The 22713-nt window shown below is 43.0% G+C and overlaps 1 protein-coding gene across 1 annotated transcript in view; it reads right to left on the bottom strand.

Annotated features, from left to right (window-relative positions):
* LOC111155113 (collagen type VI alpha 5 chain) overlaps window positions 1-22713 on the bottom strand; it is a 142161-nt gene that overhangs the window by 48223 nt on the left and 71225 nt on the right. Inside the window, exons 8-22 of the mRNA XM_022515174.1 lie at window positions 20184-20759; window positions 18151-18482; window positions 17956-18037; window positions 15142-15284; window positions 14470-14562; window positions 12886-12939; window positions 11032-11103; window positions 10667-10693; window positions 10513-10557; window positions 10370-10423; window positions 6589-6651; window positions 5611-5676; window positions 5106-5159; window positions 984-1019; window positions 437-499 (exon numbers count right to left, since the gene is read on the bottom strand). Of these exons, the coding sequence (XP_022370882.1) occupies window positions 437-499; window positions 984-1019; window positions 5106-5159; window positions 5611-5676; window positions 6589-6651; window positions 10370-10423; window positions 10513-10557; window positions 10667-10693; window positions 11032-11103; window positions 12886-12939; window positions 14470-14562; window positions 15142-15284; window positions 17956-18037; window positions 18151-18482; window positions 20184-20759 (1760 nt within the window). The remainder of the gene's footprint in view (window positions 1-436; window positions 500-983; window positions 1020-5105; window positions 5160-5610; window positions 5677-6588; window positions 6652-10369; window positions 10424-10512; window positions 10558-10666; window positions 10694-11031; window positions 11104-12885; window positions 12940-14469; window positions 14563-15141; window positions 15285-17955; window positions 18038-18150; window positions 18483-20183; window positions 20760-22713) is intronic.

The raw sequence follows: 22713 nt of genomic DNA, 5'->3' as shown, positions 1-22713 counted from the left end.
TCATTAATATTCTAAAAGGACACTCACCCTGTGTGAATTAGCTTTAGATGAGTTAAATAACAGTTTCCAATTCCTAACTTTCCTTCATGGGATCTGTGTGCAGGCCTTCCATTAAGGAAAACCAATTTGTTGATCCTGATATTCATTACTAATATAATATTAAGGTCTTAATAATTCATTATTACTAACAAGCTGATAACAACAGTGGTGAACGCAAGAGCATCCATTTCCTCTGTTCAAAATAGGAGCAGGTTCGATGCAACAAAATCACTCTCCCATGATGGGAAATGTAGAATTCCAGAAACATGGTCCATGGAGGAAGGCGGGAGCAGAGTAAACATTTCTCAGTTATTTATTTTTATACAGAACTATAAACCCTCTTCCCATCAGGATAACCAGCATTATTTATCAATATTTAGGAAATTCTTCAACACACCTGTGGGCCTTGTAATCCATTGGTTCCCGGAACACCTTGAGGTCCACGATTTCCCGGTTCCCCCTGGTGAACAAATTTTCAGTGTTAACACTTTTTCCACACAGTTTCCATATACATTCTCTCTTTATACTATCTAGTACTATAATATATAGTACATGGGTACTATTATGACTGAATGTTGGCTCACCCCTTACTTGGCCTAGGATTTTACTCTTTCCCATACTAAAAAATGAACACAAGATCGTTTCTGATTCTAGTAAAGAATGGCACTCTTGTGCAGTCAATTCGCAGTGTGGGTGAAAAGCAGGCAAACAGACAGCAGGTCCTCTGGTCTAGGAGGTGTCTGTGAAGAGGGTTCTGCCTAGGCCAGGCCTGTCCAGTTTCTGGCAGCTGAACTAGTGTTTCCCTCCATTGGTGGGGCCGTGTCCAAAGCTCTGCACTTCCTACAATGTCCTTGTCAAATGCTCATTCATTCCCAGGGCCATCTGCATATGAGGAACCTCCTTGGACTGTCTACCACGGAGGGCAAGAAGTAAAGGGTACTTACTGAGGCACCTGGAGGCCCCCTTACGCCTTCCCTTCCCTGGAACAGAAAAGGCAAAGTGTTAGTGTTGTGTATGTATCCAGATGGAGCATCCTTTAGAGGCAGACCAGCCTGTTTGATTCCCTGACAGACATAAGTAATGAGTAGCTCACAGAAATAGCTTCCCTGAGGCACTTTCCAAAGACAAGTTTTCACACTGGGCACTTCATTATAGACTAACATTTGGGGGATTGATTGAAAGCCAATCTGAAAGTCATTACAGATCCAGCTCATCTAACCGCCTCTGACAATTATTCGGGAGGCTGTTTAGAGAATCAAATCATTCTGAAGAACCTGTCTTCTATCTTCCCCTCTTCAACAAATCCCACAAAGTACTCTCTGATAATCAGAGGCTTCCTATGTGAGGACAAGCTGTGTGTCCTGTCCGTCTCTCTGTCCGAGTCCCTGCATGTATCTCAGGGGAGAATAGAAATTGTCATATTCAGTGCTTCTCATGGGCCCACTGAGGTCTGTTTTCATGGAATTCTGCAAGAAGGAAATGGCTGTGGATCTGCTCAACTACATGGCGGTTCAATGGCACCGCCACGCTCTGAGAAAGGGGCTGATCTCTGACGCTGGGAAATCTGCACTTAACAAGAAGCTATCTCCACGTTGCCAGCTCAGGCTCTCCCTCTAGTGGCTCCTTTGCCACACCCTGTCCTTTCCAGCGAGTGATCAACGCAGATGATTCAGACCCTAGATCCTAACTTCTTTACCCCTAAACAGCAACAATAAATCTGTACCTTCACGGCCTCCTCATCTCTGCCCCTTTGAGCAAGCTGTGGAGCATCTCAACCATCAATTTGTGATAAACAACTATGACTACTTTAGGTACAAGACAAAGACTTCATTTTTTAAAATTTTTATTTAAATTCAACTAATTAACATATAATGGATTATTAGTTTCAGAGATAGAGGTCAGTTATTCACCCATCTTGTATAACACCCAGTGCTCATTACATCACGTGTCCTCCTAAAGACTTTTAAAAAATTCTATGAACTATTGAACACTACATCTGAAACTAATGATGTACTATATATTGGCTAATTGAATTTAAATTTTAAAAAAATCAATAATAATAATAATACTAATAAATTTAAAAATTCTATTCATGCATTCAGAAAGGTAGCCATGGAAATTATTTGAGAATCGGTTTTCTTTCAACTGCCTACCTTCTGGAGTTCCTTTGAATGAACTTCCTAACCAAGTATCATCTCTACCAGGTTGGCTGATGACTGGAATTCTTCCACTGGGGTTCTGCTTCCCCCGGGGTTCTGCTTCCCCCATTCAGGGACTCTCCTATCAAAATGCAAATGCACTTTGGGAGAAGTTACCCATGAGTAACTTCTGTCAGCTCTTTGTACCTTCTTGTCAGCTCTTTGTACCTTGGTGTATGTAATAGAGCTCTTGACATACGAAAGCAGAGAACTAGCAAACGGAAGTTGAGGCCACTGTTACCCTGTGATGTCATAACTCCATTAAAAAGGGTAAAAGAGGCATAATACTCCATAGTATATATGGACCACATCTTCCTTATCCATTCGTCCGTTGTAGCAACATGGACGGGACTAGAAGAGATTATGCTGAGTGAAATAAGTCAAGCAGAGAGAGTCAAGTATCATATGGTTTCACTTGGAGGACAAGGGGAGATGGAGAGGAGAAGGGAGTTGAGGGAAATTGGAAGGGGAGGTGAACCATGAGAGACTATGGACTCTGAAAAACAATCTGAGGGTTTTGAAGGGGTGGGGGGTGGGATGTTGGGGGAGCCAGGTGGTGGGTATTAAGGAGGGCACGGATTTCATGGAACACTGGGTGTGATGCAAAAACAATGAATTCTGTTACTCTGAAAAGAAATTTTAAAAAAGGGGGGGTAAAAGAGCATTTATTCTGTATACAGACAATATTGCACAGTGGTTAGGGACGTGTCTTTAGAAGTCAGGCACTCTTGAGCTCAACACTGCCCTTTAAAGCCTGTGTGGTGCAGGATAATTGTGCAATAAGCCTTAGCCAGAAGGTTAGGACCCTGGACTCTGGAGTGAGATGGTCTGGGTTCAAACCCCAGTTCTGCCACTTGCTACTTATCCTGATCTTGGGCAAGCTGCTCAAGGGTTCTTGATTATTCTCATCTATAAAATGGATATAATAACAGTATCTATCTAGTAGGTTTTTTAGGAGGATTTAATATTTGAAAGTGATCTGATCAGGACCCAGCCCAGAATAAATGCTAGAAGTACTACTATTTATAAGCTTTTGTGTGTGGCAGGCCAAAAACAAGGGGCCTGTAATGTTGTCGTTTCAAGTCGTCTGGTTCTCAGTACATCAGTCCACCGTTTTGGCAACAGCTGGCACAACTAACCTGCATAAGGGGCTTCTGTCACAGAGGAGGCAGTGTCCTACACACTTGCTTGTGTTCTCAGAATCTATCTACTCAAGATCCTCTGACCCTCACAGAGAATTCTGGCCTTCACTGGAGAGCTGGGGGAAGAGGCAGAAAAGCTTGATGTTGTTTTAGATTCACGTTGCCTTGTTCAGTTCAGAAGAAAAGTGATTGCAAAGGTAGGAGCTTGGTGGGGAAGCTGGTGAAGATAGGAGAGGGACGCTGAGAGCCTCCTGTCTCTGAAGTGACTTCAAGTCATTGGCCAGTTTGTCCAAGTAGTAAAACCCCCGACCCCACCCCAGCATCTCTTTTCAAAACGTGCCTGATTGATGGTGACAGTTACAAAGCTCTCTCAAACTAAGAGTATTTTCTCTTAAACCAACAAAAATACGTACTTATCTTTAAAAATTTATCTCATGTAGTGTATCTTGCTGCTCTGCTGCTTCCTCTGGTTAATTTTAATTCTTGCATATGGAGAAGACTGCAGAGTCCCAGAGAATTTTTACCAGAAGCGCCAAGAAACCTAAGCCATCTGACTAGATCTTATCCCTAAGAACTATGATTCAAGATAAACAAAGGCAAAAGGAATTAAAACACATTCCTCCACTATCTGTTCCAGAGAGAAAGGCAATCAGCCACAGCCTTCAAGGTGATAAGACTCCCAAGTCTGTAATAGAAAAAGAAGCCAACTATTTTCGGTTCCCTCTTGAACAAAGCTTAGGGTCAAATAGATCTAGGGTGCTGTACATTATTGTCTTTTCATACTCTCCATTCTGAGTGCATGATAAAAGGGTTTCTTTCTTTTAAGATTTTATTTATTTATTCATGAGAGACAGAGGGTGGGGGGAGGTGCAGAGGTAGAGGGAGGAGCAGGCTCTCCACAGAACCTGGAGCCGGACCCCTGGCTCGATCCCAGGACACCAGGATCACCACATGAGCTGAAGGCAGACGCTTAACTGACTGAGCCACCGAGGCGCCCGATAAAAGGTTTTCTAACACATTGGAAATATCACCTCTCACTTCAGTAGTCCATAAAAAAAGTGATTTCTTGGTTGTTCTTAAAAAAGAAGGGGAAATCCAATATCCCTGTTTTAGGCTTGATATCACATGAGATGCTATAAGGTTGTCCTAGAGTCTGGAGGTTGCCGCAGGCTTGGTCCTAGTCACCAGTGTTTTGGTTCATTCAGGAATAATTTATCAGTGACTTTTCTTTCCCATTGGCAACACTTGAAGAGAAAGAGAGTATGTTTATCCAATTCATATTCTTAGAGAAGCTCAAAGATGCTAAGCTACTGGAGGAGGGCTTTAGTGTTAGAGGCACCGACTGTCTCCAAAGATATTCAGAAGCTTCTGGAAGGCGGAAAGAGGAAGGCAGACTGTCACAGAAGTTCTCAACAAGGAGTGATTTTGTCCTCTGCCCTCATTCCCCACTACCCTCACCCAGACATCTGGCAAAATCTGCAGACATTTTATCTGTCACAACTTGGGGGGAGTGAGCTACTGACATCTAGTGGGTAGAAAACAGGGTTGCTCTGACACATCTTATAAAAGCACATCATAGTCCCGCACATCATCTGGCCCCAGATGACAATAGCACCGATGTATCAGCCCTGGGCCAGCCAACTCTGCACTGGCAAATATTGTGAATGCCTCTGTGGCGCCTTCGGGTGAAAAGGAGGGAAAATAAATGTTCATAGAACATACTTACCCTATTTCCTCTGGAATTAGGACTGCCTGGTGTTCCTTTCTGTCCAGGTGTACCCTAGAAATATAATTGTTTCCCCAAGATCGTAAGGCATGAGATTCTGAATAACTACATCAGCATAAAAACTTCACGCACTATTAAAACAGCAGAACAAATGTGTCATGCTAGAATCTATCTGCATATTAACACTACTGGGTCTGTATCTGTTAAAGAGGAAAATGGCATAGCAACATGCATTGCTAACTATCAGTTTCCCCATATAATATCACCTGCCAGAAACTTAATTTTACCCGTGGAACTATAACCCACTACAGATGTGTCTTGTTTCAGGAAATAAGGCTCTTCGAAATGTGAACTTAGAGTTGTTATTCAATTATAGAAGCGTTACATATTTTACTAAGTAATTAATTTAGACTTTATGAAAGTCTCAGCTTAGTAACAGAATGAGTTATTCATACATATATAAATAGATCTATAGATGCTATGTATGTAAAATGGATCCAATTACTTGTCTTCCTTGTTCTCCTTTGGAGCCCTTTTGTCCCTTGATGTTACTGTTTTGTCCTGGATTACCCTGGAGGAAGATTTAAAAAGGATTTTAAAACCAAGAAATATTAGCTTTTTTTTTTCCACATACCATGGTACAATTTTAAAGTAGAACGCTAATTTGATTTTTTAAAATTATTAACATATAATGTATTATTTGCCCCAGGGGTACAGGTCGGTGATTCATCAGTCTTACCCAATTCACAGCACTCACCATAGCACATACCCTCCCCAATGTCCATCACCCAGCCACCCTACCCCTCCTACCCTTCTCCCCTCCAGCAACCCTCAGTTTATTTCCTGAGATTAAGAGTCTTTTATGGTTTGTCTCCTCCTCTGGTTTTATCTTGTGTTAATTTGGGTTAAGTGAGGAAAAGTGAGAGAAAATTCTCCATATTTGAAATTCATAGATTTTTTGAAAAAATGAAAATATTTCCCTAAGTTTGAATGAAGAGGGTCTGGTGACAAATGAAGTGTTAAGAGTGTTTGCTAATGACTGTCTGATGAAACCATGATGATTTTCTCTTCTCTGTATTGGCATCGTCACTGATGCACTAGTCCAAACATGCTTACGCTACTCCCTTAGCGATGCAATAAGATTCCTTTCTGATCAAGTCTGCAAATAGGCAATCTGGAAGATTAGAAGCCCAATAAGTAAAATTGTGAAAATTTCTCCCCAAAATGAACTTGAACTTCTCAATGTAACATTTAAGGATAATTAGGATGGAACCTTAGTTCCCAGTTCCAAATTTCCAATATAATCAGCCAAGGTCAGATGCACACAGATTTTTTTTCATAGCAGTTACTTCTCAGTCAACAGCTACTACTCCAAATCCCAAGACAAGCCTTCATCTACAGCTTAGCAGGAGACACAAGGGAAAGGAGAGAGGAATTTGGAGCAACTACGAAATTCAGAGCCAACTAGACCCAAGTAACTTACAGGATCTCCTTGGAAGCCCTTTTCCCCATATCCCCCAGGGGGACCTCTGGAACCTGGGCTGCCCTGAAAAAAAAAAAAAAAAAAAGAATATGAGCTTCTGAGTTAGCTTGTATGAGGGTTTTATAATGGTGTTAAAATGTCAAATGTGTGTTTTAGAGGCAAGAAAATTAATCGGACAAAATGATCCATGTTCCTCTCTCCCAGCCAGTTTCCTCAGACTTCTTAGGCAGCACTCAGTGCAGTTTTAAGCCTATGGTCAGGATTATCTATAGGGAGGCTGAGCAATGGGAAATTTCTTATGATCTAGCATAGCACCATCTGACAGAACTTTTCTGCAGTAATAGAAATACTCTATATTTGCATTGTCTAATATGGTAGCCCCTAGCCACATGTGGCTACTAAGCACATGAAATGTGGCTAGGACGAATGAAGAGCAGAATTTTTTAGTCACTAATTTGAATTTAAATTGTCATATATTGGGAGTGAGTATTACATTGGACATCACAGCCAGTCTAGAAACTTTTGATGTTTATAATTAAATTGCCCACTGGAAACCTTCACAGGAGTATTCCACATGTCACCTCAAACTCAAGTGTTCCCAACTCAGCTTTGCCAAACCAGGGCACTTGAAGGCATTTGACTGACTCCTCATTTCCTGCTTTTCTGGTCACCTAGATCTAGAGATCTTATGTCCTGGAGACAGAACTGGGGTGAGAGAAGCAAGTCACCTAGGATACAAAATTTAGGGAGACACTCACACTTTGCATATCTCTGAGAAGGAGTACTTTCTTTTTTTTTTTTTCAGTTTGTTTTGTGAGATTAAGAGTCACTTATGGTTTGTCTCCCTCCCAATCCCATCTTGTTTCACTTATTCTTCTCCTACCCCCTTAACCCCCCATGTTGCATCTCCTCTCCCTCATATCAGGGAGATCATATGATAGTTGCCTTTCTCCGATTGACTTATTTCGCTAAGCATGATACCCTCTAGTTCCATCCACGTCGTCGCAAATGGCAAGATTTCATTTCTTTTGATGGCTGCATAGTATTCCATTGTGTATATATACCACATCTTCTTTATCCATTCGTCTGTTGATGGACATCTAGGTTCCTTCCATAGTTTGGCTATTGTAGACATTGCTGCTATAAACATTCGGGTGCACGTGCCCCTTCGGATCACTACATTTGTATCTTTAGGGTAAATACCCAGCAGTGCAATTGCTGGGTCATAGGGTGGTTCTATTTTCAACATTTTGAGGAACCTCCATGCTGTTTTCCAGAGTGGTTGCACCAGCTTGCATTCCCACCAACAGTGTAGGAGGGTTCCCCTTTCTCCGCATCCTCGCCAGCATCTGTCATTTCCTGACTTGTTAATTTTAGCCATTCTGACTGGTGTGAGGTGGTATCTCATTGTGGTTTTGATTTGTATTTCCCTGATGCCGAGTGATGTGGAGCACTTTTTCATGTGTCTGTTGGCCATCTGGATGTCTTCTTTGCAGAAATGTCTGTTCATGTCCTCTGCCCATTTCTTGATTGGATTATTTGTTCTTTGGGTGTTGAGTTTGCTAAGTTCTTTATAGATTTTGGACACTAGCCCTTTATCTGATATGTCATTTGCAAATATCTTCTCCCATTCTGTCAGTCGTCTTTTGGTTTTGTTAACTGTTTCCTTTGCTGTGCAAAAGCTTTTGATCTTGATAAAATCCCAATAGTTCATTTTTGCCCTTGCTTCCCTTGCCTTTGGCAATGTTCCTAGGAAGATGTTGCTGCAGCTGAGGTCGAAGAGGTTGCTGCCTGTGTTCTCCTCAAGGATTTGGATGGATTCCTTTCTCACATTGAGATCCTTCATCCATTTTGAGTCTATTTTCATGTGTGGTGTAAGGAAATGATCCAATTTCATTTTTCTGCATGTGGCTGTCCAATTTTCCCAACACCATTTATTTAAGAGGCTGTCTTTTTTCCAATGGACATTCTTTCCTGCTTTGTCGAAGATTAGTTGACCATAGAGTTGAGGGTCTATTTCTGGACTCTCTATTCTGTTCCATTGATCTATGTGTCTGTTTTTGTGCCAGTACCATGCTGTCTTGACGATGACAGCTTTGTAATAGAGCTTGAAGTCCGGAATTGTGATGCCACCAACTTTGGCTTTCTTTTTCAATATTGCTTTGGCTATTCGAGGTCTTTTCTGGTTCCATATAAATTTTAGGATTATTTGTTCCATTTCTTTGAAAAACATGGATGGTACTTTGATAGGAATTGCATTAAATGTGTAGATTGCTTTAGGTAGCATTGACATTTTCACAATATTTATTCTTCCAATCCAGAAGCATGGAACATTTTTCCATTTCTTTGTGTCTTCCTCAATTTCTTTCATGAGTACTTTATAGTTTTCTGTGTATAGATTCTTAGTCTCTTTGGTTAGGTTTATTCCTAGGTATCTTATAGTTTTGGGTGCAATTGTAAATGGGATTGACTCCTTAATTTCTCTTTCTTCTGTCTTGTTGTTGGTATAGAGAAATGTAACTGATTTCTGTGCATTGATTTTATATCCTGACACTTTACTGAATTCCTGTACAAGTTCTAGCAGTTTTGGAGTGGAGTCTTCTGGGTTTTCCACATATAGTATCATGAAGGAGTACTTTCTTAAATCCTGCACTCTGGCTGCTCGTTCCAGCCCGGGCCCTGCTATGTCCTTGGTATGTCTTCTGTCTGTTCTCATTGACGTTGCTTTACTTGAAGGCTTCATCACTTCTCACCTTGATTATTCCAGATTCTCTCATCTATGCCTTGTATCTATGTCATCTCTGACACACATCCTCCACACTGCTGCCAAGTAATAGTTCTAATATGCAAATTCATGTGGTCCCTGTACTTTCAAAGACACCTGATTGCCTGATGGTTAAAAGCCCAAGTCCTCCACATGGCCCACCAGTGCCTTCCCAATCTCTTCCCACTACCTCTAGAACCTCACCTCCATCCACCTGTACTATGATGCTCAACGTGCAGTGCCCCCCAAGCCTCCATGTCTTTGCTTATGCTGTTCCCTCTGTCTGGAATGCCTTTCCTCCATGTCTTGCTAATGCCTCTCATCTTCAGCTCAGGGATCATTTCCTCTAGGAAGACTTCCTGGATTTCCTCCCTACCCTGCTGAGTTAGGTGCCTTCTCTGGGCCAACATGGCCTCAAACACATTCTGTACTGTCTTTGGCTATTAATATGTCAGTCTTCTAATATCCCAGAATCCTTGAGGACAAGGACGTGTGGTTCATCTCTGAATCTTCAGCACACAACCCAGTGCTTGGCATATGCCAGGTATTCAAAAATATTGGATGAATAAATGGATCAGAACATAAAAACAGAGCTGCTTGGAACCAGGTAGGCACATGTCAATAAGGATTGAATTGAATTTAAGATAAAAAAAAAATTTCACTGTGATTTGCTACAGAGAGTCATCAAAATAATTCTGTATTTTTCTCTTGCTTTTTAGGTTGTTTTCTTTTTTTCCCTTGGTGCAATAAAGAGAACATGGAAGCCACTGACAGGCAAAACATTCATTTTCAGATTTCTGAGGAACCTGCCCATAGAAGAACCTTGTATGCCTTGACTCCCTCTCTCTGGAATTTCTGAAAATTCCCAAATGGGAATGTAGCATCTACTCAGTAGTAACAGGACTTCCTGCATGGTCAGGTCAGCTGTCACACTTCTCCCCATGAAGCACTGGCACACATCAGTTAAGACTGTCCCTGTTGCCAAATTCTCCTTCTTTGATGTATTGAAAGTGTTACCTGAGATCCTGGATCACCTTTTTCTCCCTTTTCCCCAGGAAATCCACGAAAGCCCTAAAGGAAGTCAAGGAAAACAAAATTCCCATTTAAAGAGAAATACATCAACCTCCTGACCATGTTATGATACCTGAAGCATGGCTTACCTCTTCCCCATCCAGTCCGTCAACCCCATCCTCTCCTTGTTCTCCCTGAAGGACAACAGGAGTGCATTCAGGTCAGAGGAGGGCTCTGCCACATGCTTAATGGGAAGCTAATTCCGTCGGGAAATCGAATTGAACTGAGAAGAAACTACAGTACCTTACTTCCAGAAAATCCTTTGGTTCCCTGTAAAAGACAAAATCTCTCTCACTGACACATCAAAGACAGACAGCAGTTGGATTCACAGACTGGTGCAGCAGGCAGCGGCTGCCTCCCTAAAGAAGCAATTGTGTTTCTTTAATTGCTTCTGGCTCTCTAAGCACAAACGGATGGTAGAGGGATTGAATGAAGGCTCTGAACTCATTGAGATTTCTAAGAAGTTGAATTAGTCCACAGGTGAAGACATAGCTATGTAATTGGAGAAAGGCAATGGGGGACATGGAAGAGAGAAAGGGAGGGAGAGAAGAAGAGACAGCAGAGCATGTTGTAGGGAATTCAAAATCACATTTCTAGCAGAGCCTCACCTTTTGACCATGCTCCCCTGGACATCCTGCAATCCCTTTATCTCCTGGGTGTCCAAAGTCTCCTCGTCTTCCCTAAGAAAAGGCAGCCAAACAGGTAAAACAGGTCACCACAGTGACTCTTGTCAAAAGTTGCCAGCAGTTTGCCCTTTAGAAGTGAAGCTCTTCCTTCTGCAAATGCATTCATTTACCTCTGACTCTCCTCTCTACTCAACATGTCTTCCCCGTCAACCTTCCAGGCCTCCTTACAGACCCAAGATCACACGGAGGTGCAGGAGGAGCCCAGTGGCTTCACTGTCCTCAGCAGATGGCACAGCCAAATGTTCGGAAGTTGCATCACATTCCAGCCCCCTTTCAAAGACTCCAGTAATACACGTTGGCCCTGGCATGGTAGCCAAGGTCCCAGAGCTGCCCTGGAGAAGCCAGCACAGCTGGTGGTTCTGAAGCCGGGGGCCGGAGCTGAGTAGAAGCCGCTGATGGGACGGGCCCCTGCTACCAGAACTCAAAGATGGGAAGTGCAAGTGCTCATGGAAAGGACCACCAGGGGAAAGAGTCCCAAAGTCAGACCGTCCACTAGGGGAAGAGTGCTCAAGATCAATGGTATGTGCGTATCCCATCAATCCTGTTTCTCCCAGGAAATATTTAAACACGGGAAAATGCTAGAGTAAAATGAATTTCCAGAGAAAAGAAATGTAGTGCTCCTTGAAGACAGGAATCCCCCCACTCTCTCTTTACCCAGTTATGTCCCTTGCACCTGGCTCTGTCAGATCTGCCTGTAAAGTGGGTGCTTAGGGTTTGCTGTTTGGATAAATAGTTGTTTAGCAATGAGCTTGGTTATTTCCTCCCTGGTAGTTTAGGGAAGAAGGGATCTTCCTTCCTCCGGCTTTGCTTTTTTTTATTCTGAAGATTACTCCCAGGAAAAGTAAGAGGCCTCACTCATGGTCACAGAACACTGAGAGATACTGAACATCGTGACCTGTTAACGGGACTGTCAGCCAGATGTGGGCTTGTGGCCAGACACTCACACTCAAAGTCCTCTATGCTGCATCAGTGGGCTCTAAGACCCTTCTGCAGGTATGGGGTAGGTGGGTTGGGGCACTCCCCTTTGTGGTCATTTTGTAAACTAGGTCAACACTAGAGTCTTAGAGGAATGTTATCTGTCTATAGATCAGGAGACTGAGAGGAAGTTAAATGTCTTGCTAGGGTTTCATGTCTAGGTCAGCCTTTGGCTGTCGAACTGAGCTTAGACTTTTAATTATACCTGCCCAGGCATGATATAATTTTGTTTTAAATATTGCTGCCCTGGTGGAGAGCTAGCTCAATTCTAAGGGGATGGAGATGCAGGCTGGATGCTTCCTGAACTTTCCCCACCCCAAACAGAGCCACTCAAGTATTTCAGTTCCTTCTAATCTATCCTCATAATTTGATTGATGAACCATGTGAGAGTTCTGGTTTAAGGGTCAAAGAGTGAGATTAGAAAACCTCTGTGTTACATGGACCCATGAAGCCATGCCTTTCCGTGCACTCAGCACTGAGCTCCAGGTCTGAAGACAGACCCTCACTAGTAGTCAGCCCTATTGCGCCCTGCACAGGGGAGACAGGACCATGCCCTCCTCCCTGCCACTGATAAAAACATGCCAGGCAACATGTAGGCAAGCCTGCTCCCTCCCTTCCTGCAAAAGTGGATTTGGTGAGTGTTCATGATCCAGACCAATAAAAGAGGTGAAGGAGAAGCCCATTTTCTTCCAAATCCACCAAAACACCCCATATAAACAAACCCTTTCTGTAGGAACATAAAACTGTCCATGCAAAAGAAAATCATTGCTTGTGTTGTGGGGGAGGGTCAGAAAAACTTACGGGGTCTCCGTCGTCTCCCCTATGTCCTCTGCTGCCTTTCAGACCTGGAAAACCCTGGGAGGAAAGAGAAAAATACATTTTGGTCAGCATCCTTCAATCTGAACTTATGAAATCATTAGACAATTGCCTCCTTTCAACTTGGTCACAGTGTCTGCGGGGGTGGCTGTGAGTCTGGGGGAGAATCTGACAAGCCCAGACTCCTGCTGGAGTCTAACCTGTGGAGCTGACTTTGCAGCTTAGGGTGTCTGGGGGGTTCCTACGCCTAAGAGGCTGCATGGTAGGCAGCTGTAGCCACTACAACTCTCATAGAAGGCAAATCGATCACATTTCCAGAGAGATCATTTTATTTCCTTTTGCTTTTCTGAGAGTTCAAGGAAAAAGAAGCACTTCTCCCAGCGAGGTTACATATATTTCAGTGGCAATCATCACTTCCTCTGCCACGTGGGGTTTAACTGCCTCGTGGCTTCTTTATGGCAAAGATTTCAACAGGGCTTTGCTTTCCTCACTGTAAAACAGAGGTCCCGGCTCTCTGCTCAGTACACCTGGGGCTGTGCTCTTGGAATGTAACTTTAAGACCGACCAGAGCCAAGTGAGGGGAGAGGAAACTGTGCTGAACAAAGCACTGTAACTCAGTAAAATGGCCAAGATCACGTACCCACAGATAGGCAGTGCAGAACTTATTAGTAAATGTTTACTCTCTTAAAAAAAAAAAAAAAGACTCCTTTACTTATGATATCAAACTGCATTTGAAAAAGTGCATAAAATAAATAAAATCTAAAGGCATGGTTTAATTATTATAAAGTGAATGTCCATGTAGCCACCACCATGACCAAGAAACGGGACGCAGCCTCGCCGCCCTCCTCCAACCTCCGCCAATGCCAAGCACTCCCACCGACACCCCAGGGGACACACTCTTGGCTTTTTTTTTTATACTTCACTACTGAATTATTCATCCCTAGACATGATTGGTTAGTTTTGCTCGCTTTCAAACTTTTTATAAATGGAATCGTACTATATGTATTCTTCTGCATTTTGCTTTTTTGGTTTTTTTTGGCCATTACTGTATTTATAACACTTATTCATGTTGTGTATGTACCTGCGGTTCATTCATCCTCATCACCTTAGAGCATTCCATTAGCAAAGACACCGTGACATATTTATTTACGCTATTGTGTAATGGATCTTCTAGAATTCATTTTTTAAAGGGCTGTTAATCTGCAATGCCTTGCTCTTTTTGTGGTTCAATTTCACTCATTGCTGATGAACTACAGCCTTCCCCACGGTCTCCAACACCTCTTGCACTCCTCAAACTGTTCAAAGCTACAAAAGTGCAAAAGTACAAATGGCAAAACCAAGGAGCAACGTCATGAAGGATATGGAGGAAAAATGGGAGTTATTCTTAACAGCAGTATCCAAAATGAGCCTTTTGAAACTGGCCTCCTACACCTCAGAAGTTGCATGAAATAAATGTCTGAAGCAATTACATCGGCATTGAGTGAAGACAGCAAAATGCACTGCGTGGCCTCAGTTCCACCCACCAAATCAAGGCACACTGGGTAAAAGAGTTTCACAACTGAATGGCACCTTCGTGGCTTGCAGTCCTTGGGATCCACGAGGACCTGGATCTCCCAAACACTTGCAAAATGTGCAGCAGCAAGTCTTCTCTGCAATGTTTCCCTAGAAAAGCAAACTTGAGTGAGCGACAATGGTCAGGAACTTCTTGGCATTAAGAACTGTATTCAGAGATCCTAAGGCACAGCCTACACAGCTATCCTCTCTCTTTGGGGGAGGGGCTGCAGAGGATCAGGGGGGCTCTTTGGCTTCATACTGAGGACAGGACACTGAGCTAGCAACTGCAACACAGCATCCCCTCTCCCCGAAAATGATCTCTCTATAGAAAGGGCACCTGCCCCACAGATGACCACAGACCAAGTTTGCACAAGACTGCTTGGCTCGTCCTTGACAGACTGCAGCATAAATTGCTGGGAGCTTTTCTATGTGACTAGGGGCTGGTTGTTTTTGTTGTTGTTGTTGTTGATTTTAATGCCCGTGCCTTCATTTGGTGAGATGATAAAGGAGGGAAGGCCACACAAAAACAAAAATAATGCTGCTCTGGTCTTTCACACTTTTTCGTCTACTAAAGGCCATGCACTTTAGTTAGTGGGGCAAGCAAGGAGGTCTCTAGAAATACTCATCAAAATTCCAATTTCATTCTGATGGCCTTTTGAATAACTGCATTTCTGCTCCACAACTTACCAGGTACTGTGACAGCATCTTGCCCAGCTCTCTCATGCCAATGGTTAGATGAGTCCTGTAATCAAATCCCTTTCCAAATTCAAAGCTGGAAAACTCATTGTGGGCAGTCGTATTTAGGGACACCACCAGCAGAGCATCAAGTCCTAGTCAGTAAACGTAAGAGATCCGAACCAAAGGAATTGCACATGAAAGAGAAGAAAGCCTGTTGTATTTCTACTCGGTAAGTGATGTTCAAAGAATCAGAAAAGGGGAAAGGAAACATAGGAAGAAGCAGGACTCTTGACATATGAAGAACCAAACAGGCTTGCTTGCTTATTTAGGCTTCAAACCTAACAGAAAAACAATAGCAGAAAACTGTGTTTAATGCCTTACCACCAAGTTTTGATAGATGCAATTCTTAGGTATTTGAAAGCAATTTTTAAGAAAGAGCATTGTTATCAGGGAACTATAAATCAAAACCACAGTGAGCTACCACCTCACACCAGTCAGGTTGCTAAAATTAACCTGTCAGGAAATGACAGGTGTTGGCGAGAATGTGGAGAAAGGGGAACCCTCCTACACTGTTGGGTGGGAATGCAAGCTGGTGCAGCCACTCTGGAAAACAGTATGAGGTTCCTCAAGATGTTAAGAATAGAGCTACCCTATGACCCAGCAATTGCACTACTGGGCATTTACCCCAAAGATTCAAATGTAGTAATCCAAAGGGGCACCTGCACCCCAATGTTTATAGCAACAGTGTCCAAAGTGGCCAAACTATGGAAAGAGCCTAGTTGTCCATCAACAGATGAATGGATAAAGAAGTTGTGGTATATATATGCACATGCAATGGAATACTATGCAGCCATTAAAAATACAAAATCTTGTCATTTGCAACAACATGGATGGAACTAAAGGATATTATGCTAAGTGAATTAAGTCAATCAGAGAAAGACAATTATCATATGATCTCACTAATAGGAGGACTTTGAGAAACAAGACAGAGGATCATAGGGGAAGGGAGGGAAAAATGAAACAAGATGAAACCAGAGAGGGAGCCAAAACATAAGAAACTCTTAATATCAGGAAACAGACTGAGGGAAGGGGGTGGGAGGGATAAGGTGGCTGGGGGATGGACACTGGGGAGGGTATGTGCTATGGTGAGTGCTGTGAATTGTGTAAGACTGATGATTCACAGATCTGTACCCCTGAAACAAATAATACAGTATATGTTAATAAAAATAAATAGATAGGTAGGTAGGTAGATAGATAGATAAGGCATTGTTCACCTTCAGAGGTTTTCTGAATTTTTCTGAATGTAAATTAATAATAGTTCTCAAAGTCATCTCCATGGCTGAACACCCCTGGGGGCCCAGGCCCTGCGAAACTGAGGAAATCCCAGGGTGAACTCCTGACCATAGCCAGGACTCCATTTTATTCATTCATTCACTCACTCATTAATTTGCTCACTAGTCCATTTGTTCCACTTATCCTTTCATTAAACAAATATTTGCTTATTAGAAGCCTATTATGTATTAATCACTATACCAGGGACACAAGTTGAGTAGGACAGACACACTCTGTCCCTTCACAGAAGTCCAGTCCAATGGAAAAGGTGGACAGGAATCAGATGGCTGCTCTGAGAAGTGGTCATTGTCCTGAGAAGGAATGGCAGGGTGCTTTGAAGGCTTACAGGAGAAGCTCCCAACTTGGTCTTAGAAAGTCATGGAAGGTTTCTGGGAGATACCTGCACTGATCCTGAAGGACAAATGGAAGCTGGTTGAGGTAGAGAACCAGAGACAGAAATTGGAGAAGGATTGGGAGAGTTCTAGGTAGAAGAAAGTTGTGTGCCAGGAATGGGGGCCTGAGGGACTGAGGCGGGAGGTGTGCTGAAGGAAGAAGGGGATGGCTCTGTATGCCAGAGATGCTGAGTGTGGGGAGTGAGGGAAGGTCAGAGTGGGGAGAGGAGCCAGATCCTATAAAGGACCAGAGTTTGTACTAAGGAACATGATGTGCTCAGAACAGTGGGAAAAGAGGACAAAACAACCCAGCAATCAAGCAGGAAATTTTGTGGTCTCTAGGGAGGTTGTCCATGGACACTAAACCCCAGAAACCAGTATGGGTCTATACCCAGAAAGTCTCAAACAATACATCTCATCTGACAATCAGTGGAGCCTCATGTCACTGCATAAGACTCTCAAAACTTCTGCAGTTAGCTTCCAGCTTGGTCTGAAACTAGGACGAGGGATAGGGGTTGTATACTAAGAAATGCTTTTCAAGATCAATGTGGCTTTCACATGGATAATCAGAAACAGTAGGGAGTGTCCTAGGTCAAGAGCCCTGGAACCATAATCTAAGAGAAGAATTTGTGTGTACATGGTTTATTGAGGGAGAAAGAGGTAGAGGAAGGGGAGGGGGAAGTTGTAAGCAAGAATGTGTCTCAGTAAAGTCTTCACCTTGATATGACTCATGAAGGACTCTGGTGTATAAACTGTATCAGAGTTGACCCACTTGAAGGGTGCTATGTTTTTTATCCCTATATCGATTGTCCCCCTTCCATTTCTAGGTGGGACATTGTATAAACCCACCCCCCACTCCAAGGTAATGGTTCAGGTCAGCCAAGGACACATGACTGTAGAAGGTCACAGGTAAAAGTACATGGCTGTGGCATTTGCAGTATCTGGGGGATAAGCATACAGGCTGGTCAAGGTGGTTTGGGAAGGCACCAACAGCATCTGCTTCCAATGACCAGACAGATCCCAAGATCTACCACACCTGAGTAAGAAGGGACTCATTAGCACATTCTGTATTGTACCACTTAAATTTGCAATTCTTTACCTGCTGCTCTGAGCCTGTCTGATTGATCTTCAAGCATTATCTCGCTTTCACCCCCAAGACCATCTGAAAAGATGAGTAGAACCTAGAGGAAGAGAAAAGCAGAGGATGGGATGATGTGAAAATGAAACATATAATTGGGGAGGACGAAACAAATGAAAGAATGCAGAGGTGGGAGACTGAATGTGACAAGAGTACCTGTCCATGGGATTTAGGTCTATCATTAAAGGTCTCCCACAGCGACCGCAGGAACTGTGCATTCAGATGAGTTGGCCCATCGACATTGACTTGCTGCAGGCTGTCAAATATTGCTCTCTGGTAGAGTTGGAACTTGGCAGGGTCATTGTTCACCTTGAAGGCCATGTTCACCAGCACCTCTGTGCCTGCCCCACAGCTGACCCTCCCGATGGAGGTGATGTCCTCTAAGATGCTTGGGAGGTAGGATTCCAGCAGGGGGTGGCCATAGAACAACGGCTGCCCCAGCAGGTGAGTGGAAATGTCAAACCCGACCACTATGTCCAGAAAGCAATCTGGAGACCAAGAGAAACGAGGCCAGATTAATGAGTAGACAAGAGTAAGGAAGAGCAGACCAGGCAGAAAAAAGGAGAGTGGTCATGGCACGGCTCAGGACTGGAGGGTCCCTTATACCCAGTGTTCAAGAACGAAGATATTGGCTGCTTGATCAACACAGGTATTTTCTCTCTCCTCTTTCAAATATTTCAAGTTCCAATCATGGTTTAGCCTCATTTTCAGTGGCTGGCTGTGTGTGTGTGTATGTGCGTGTGCACACATGCATATTTTTTCTTTTAATGATGACATATTATGATTCATATAATCATAACATTTTAAGTATCTGAAATATCCTGAGGGATTATTTAATCCAGATGTCACAAACGTAAATGGCTACAAAGGCCAGGTGGATAATGTAAAGGAGTTAGATGGACAGAGAGCAAAGAGAATGAAAGAAGAACAACAACCCCGTCTGTTCACTAGTCAATTCCCACTGAGAGTAGCCATGCGGGAGATGGGTCTGGTGTAATCAGATTGCCTTTCTTTTTCCCAAGGAAAGCCTGAAATCTCCATTTTTCATGTGCAACTTTCAGTTTGTAAAAGCTGTCAACTGATTTTAACAAGTTGTCAACACTAGACAGGACCAATACAACTCAGCTGTAAGTTGCCATTTGGTCACTTCTGACCCTGCCTGATTGCTCATTTTATCACTAAGGAAATCACGACGCCTGGAAGTTGTTACTACTGCACCAGAGCAAGAACCCTGGCTTTTGGATTCCAGTGCCAGTGCCCTTTCCACCACTGTTCTCTGCTTCTAGCTGAGCACCCCAAATGGGGCATAGACCATCTGGAGAGCTTGGAAAGACCAACCCATTCTGTGAAAGAAGTGGCTTCAGTCATGACTCCAGAAACAAAGCACGCTGAGGAATTTCTGCATGTTGTACAAATTACACAAAATGTTATATCCTGAGATGTCAACCTCCCAACTCCCAGCCCAAATGTACAGAACCTGAGTCCTACATGGTGACTCTCACCTGAAGCGAATAGTGACCTCCCCATCAGATGGCTCATTGCTGTCCCTTCATTTCTTTCCCTTTCTCCCCTCTTGACTCACTTACCTCCTGGCCTTTACAGCCATTGGTTTTTTGACTGCTGGGAATCAAATAATCACTAAGGGCAAATTCAAATCTTTACTATGTTATGATTATACAAATGCCATCATTAAAAGCAGAAGAAAATATGCACACACATAGGTTCAAACAGACACACAACACAGAGACACACACAGGAACACGGAGTCCCTTACAAGACGGTTTGACAAAGTTAAAATAGTAAAGCTGCCAACCAGCCAAAGTCTGTTTCACTTACTTCCCACGGGACACAAGGCATTATTCTAGGCCTGCCACAAGTGGAGGGGGGCAGAATTAGGAGACTAACTTTCGGTGGTAAGAGAGGCACAAAGCCTGGCTTGCAGTGAGGGATCAGGGCTGACCAGAGGACACAACCCAGGACCTCCTCCAGCCTCTGCACCTTTTTCCTCACCTCTGAGGGAGGCTAGCTAACCCAAGCTTCCTGGAGACAGAGGAGATGTCTGTTCTTACTGAGCACTCCTCAAAAAATATGTTCAGCTACAGCTAGCCACCAGGACATCTTGGGGAAATGAAGCCCCAGGAAGGCGGCAGTTAAATCAAAAACAAATACAGAGCAAGGGAAGCACTTACTGGTGGTCCCACAGCTCTGGCAGATTTCACGAACCATTCTTTTTTTCATATCCACATCCATTAATGTATTAAAGTCTTTGAGGGTGATTATTTTTCTAGAATCGCCTGTCATTGGCAGAAGTTGCTCCTTATGAACATCCCCTATGCCCCAAACCAGGACACAAATTCCAAGGTTTCTCAGGACTTTCACTTCATCAGCCACATTGTAGTAGGGATCCCTGGATGTGATGACAACCAAAGTCTGAAGGACACCAGCATTTCTCCTCCCACCAGAAGATGGATCGAACATGACTTTCACTTTTTTAAGGGCCAGGTCAATTCGCGGAAACCCATTGCTCTTGGTGATGGTTTGAATTTGAGTCTTCAGCTTCGATATTGTCAGAGAGTTTTTCAACTCAATAATTTTCTGGAAGCCACTCCCAAATTGAGCCAACCCGATTTTTATTCTCTGGTTCTGAAGGTTAAAATGATCAATTAAGTCTGACACAAAAGTTGTCATGGTAACAAACTCTGAGTGGGAGACCATGTCAGAGCCATCAAAAAAGAAAACCATATCAGCTTCTTGAACGTCACACGCTGCAATTGGGAAAAACAAAACAATTATTTTCCTCATGAATTATTCTAAATTTTCCCTTTCCTCAAATTCTTCAATTGCTTTACTAAATCCCCACATTAATAGCAAATTGAGATAAGTCAACAGAAGAGAGAATTACTGGTTGGCCCTCAAGAAGGAAAAACAGTGGGAAGGAGAAAATAGACTTTGCTTCAAATTTTAATATTTATGTGATTCATTTGAAAAGACAGTGAAAGTTGCTTAGAGAAAGAAGCTTGAATAGATTGAATAAGTTCATTAAAAAGTAATTGCAAAGGCTAGAAATCCCTTCGACACACTCAAACTGGAAGATTCACTGAAGTCAAGGTAATGGTACCCATGTATTATGGTTAGTATTCCTGTTACTATTAATGCTACCACTTTACATTTGTGTTGAGAATTACCATTTTAAAAAATGGTTTTGGCATACAGTAACTTAATATTCATGATCACGTTATAAGGAATTAATCTAATTTTATAGATACAAAAATGGAATTCAGAGAGTAAGTAACTTGCCTAAGAATACACAATTGTTATGCAGTGGAGCAGGTACCTGGACCATGTCATTCTTTTTATCTTTAAATCCAGTATTTTTTTCTGCTGCAGTTTTTTATAATATCATAACCCAAATATTAAAATGCAATGGGACAAGTGCTAATAGCTAATAAAGAGGGCAAAGGGTCATCTCCCTGAAATCCAAGGTGAAATATCCCAAACCCAGGGATAATATTCTACCCTCAGTTCCAATCAAATGCAATGGCTGGGATAGGGACAACACGAAGGTGATTAGTAAAGGCAGTTGAGAACAAAGAATTCCCGCATCACACAATTCTTTCTAAGGATTATCTGCCCAGATAGAGCTTCAAGGAAGGATTTGCTGCCAGTTGTGGGAGTGTAATCAACAGAGGGCCTCAGACTGTCAGCTCCTTCATGGTTAGCCTCCCTGCAAAGAGAGGTCTTGCAAAAGACCATGACCTTTTAGGGAAGCCCATATCTGGGGTCTAAGTGGGAAGGGGACATAACCACCCAGTCATCTTAGTCTGATGCTGGACAACACTGATAGACAATACACACTCCGGAGCTCTTCGCCAGGCTTGGAGCTTTGTCAAGCATGCCTCACTGTGCAACTTCTTCTGCCCATCCTACTTTCCCACTTTCCTTCACAGGGTGTGGATAAACACCATGTATCCTAGACTCTGCCTCAGTATCTGCCTCCAAAAGGTAGGCATGGGAGATGAGAATAAAACAGACTCCATCTTTGTAGGAAAAGACTGTAGTCCTGGTGGTGTAGTAGAGTTGGTGGGGACTCAATGATAAACAGGAGGCCATGCCTGCCCAAGGAAATCAGTCTTGTGATAGCTACAAAAAAATAGCAAATATGTGTTCGGTGCTACCACCAAGAGAAATAGAAGGTGCAGAATCAGGGATACCCACTGGGATCACTGTCAGGTATTGGGTCAGGAAATTGGCAAACAAAGGCTGAAATGTGACATACTAGATACAGTGTGGGAAAATGGGCTGGTGTATTCGTGGTGGGTAGAATGCTGTGTACAAAGATGCAGAGGTATTTCAGATTGACAGGAGAGATTGTAAAGTGCGGAGAGGCAACAGATGAGGTTGGAGATATGGACAAGGCTAGATGGAACTCAGGAATTTGGAAACTATAAACTGTAAGCAAAGCAGGGACATAATCTAGTGTGTGTTAGGAGGATCACTCAGTGCTCAGAACAGACTAGAAGGTGGCAAGACGAAAGGCAAGATGACCAAAATTTAGGGTGGGAGTCCAGGGACAGGCTAGAACAGGCAGAATTGAAAAGGTCCTGCTGCCTTGGGAAAAGTCACAATTTTTATCAAAGATAATACCATCATTCAGTATCTGAAACCAAGGAAATGAATTCATTGCTCATTTTGAGCCCAGATGGCCAATCTTATGCTTTC

This window comes from Enhydra lutris, unplaced genomic scaffold (assembly GCF_002288905.1).
Source record: "Enhydra lutris kenyoni isolate GAN:26980312 unplaced genomic scaffold, ASM228890v2 scaffoldscaffold39, whole genome shotgun sequence".
NCBI lineage: Eukaryota > Metazoa > Chordata > Mammalia > Carnivora > Mustelidae > Enhydra > Enhydra lutris.
Note: the sequence above shows the minus strand (reverse complement) of the source record. Positions and strands in the feature narration are given on the sequence as shown.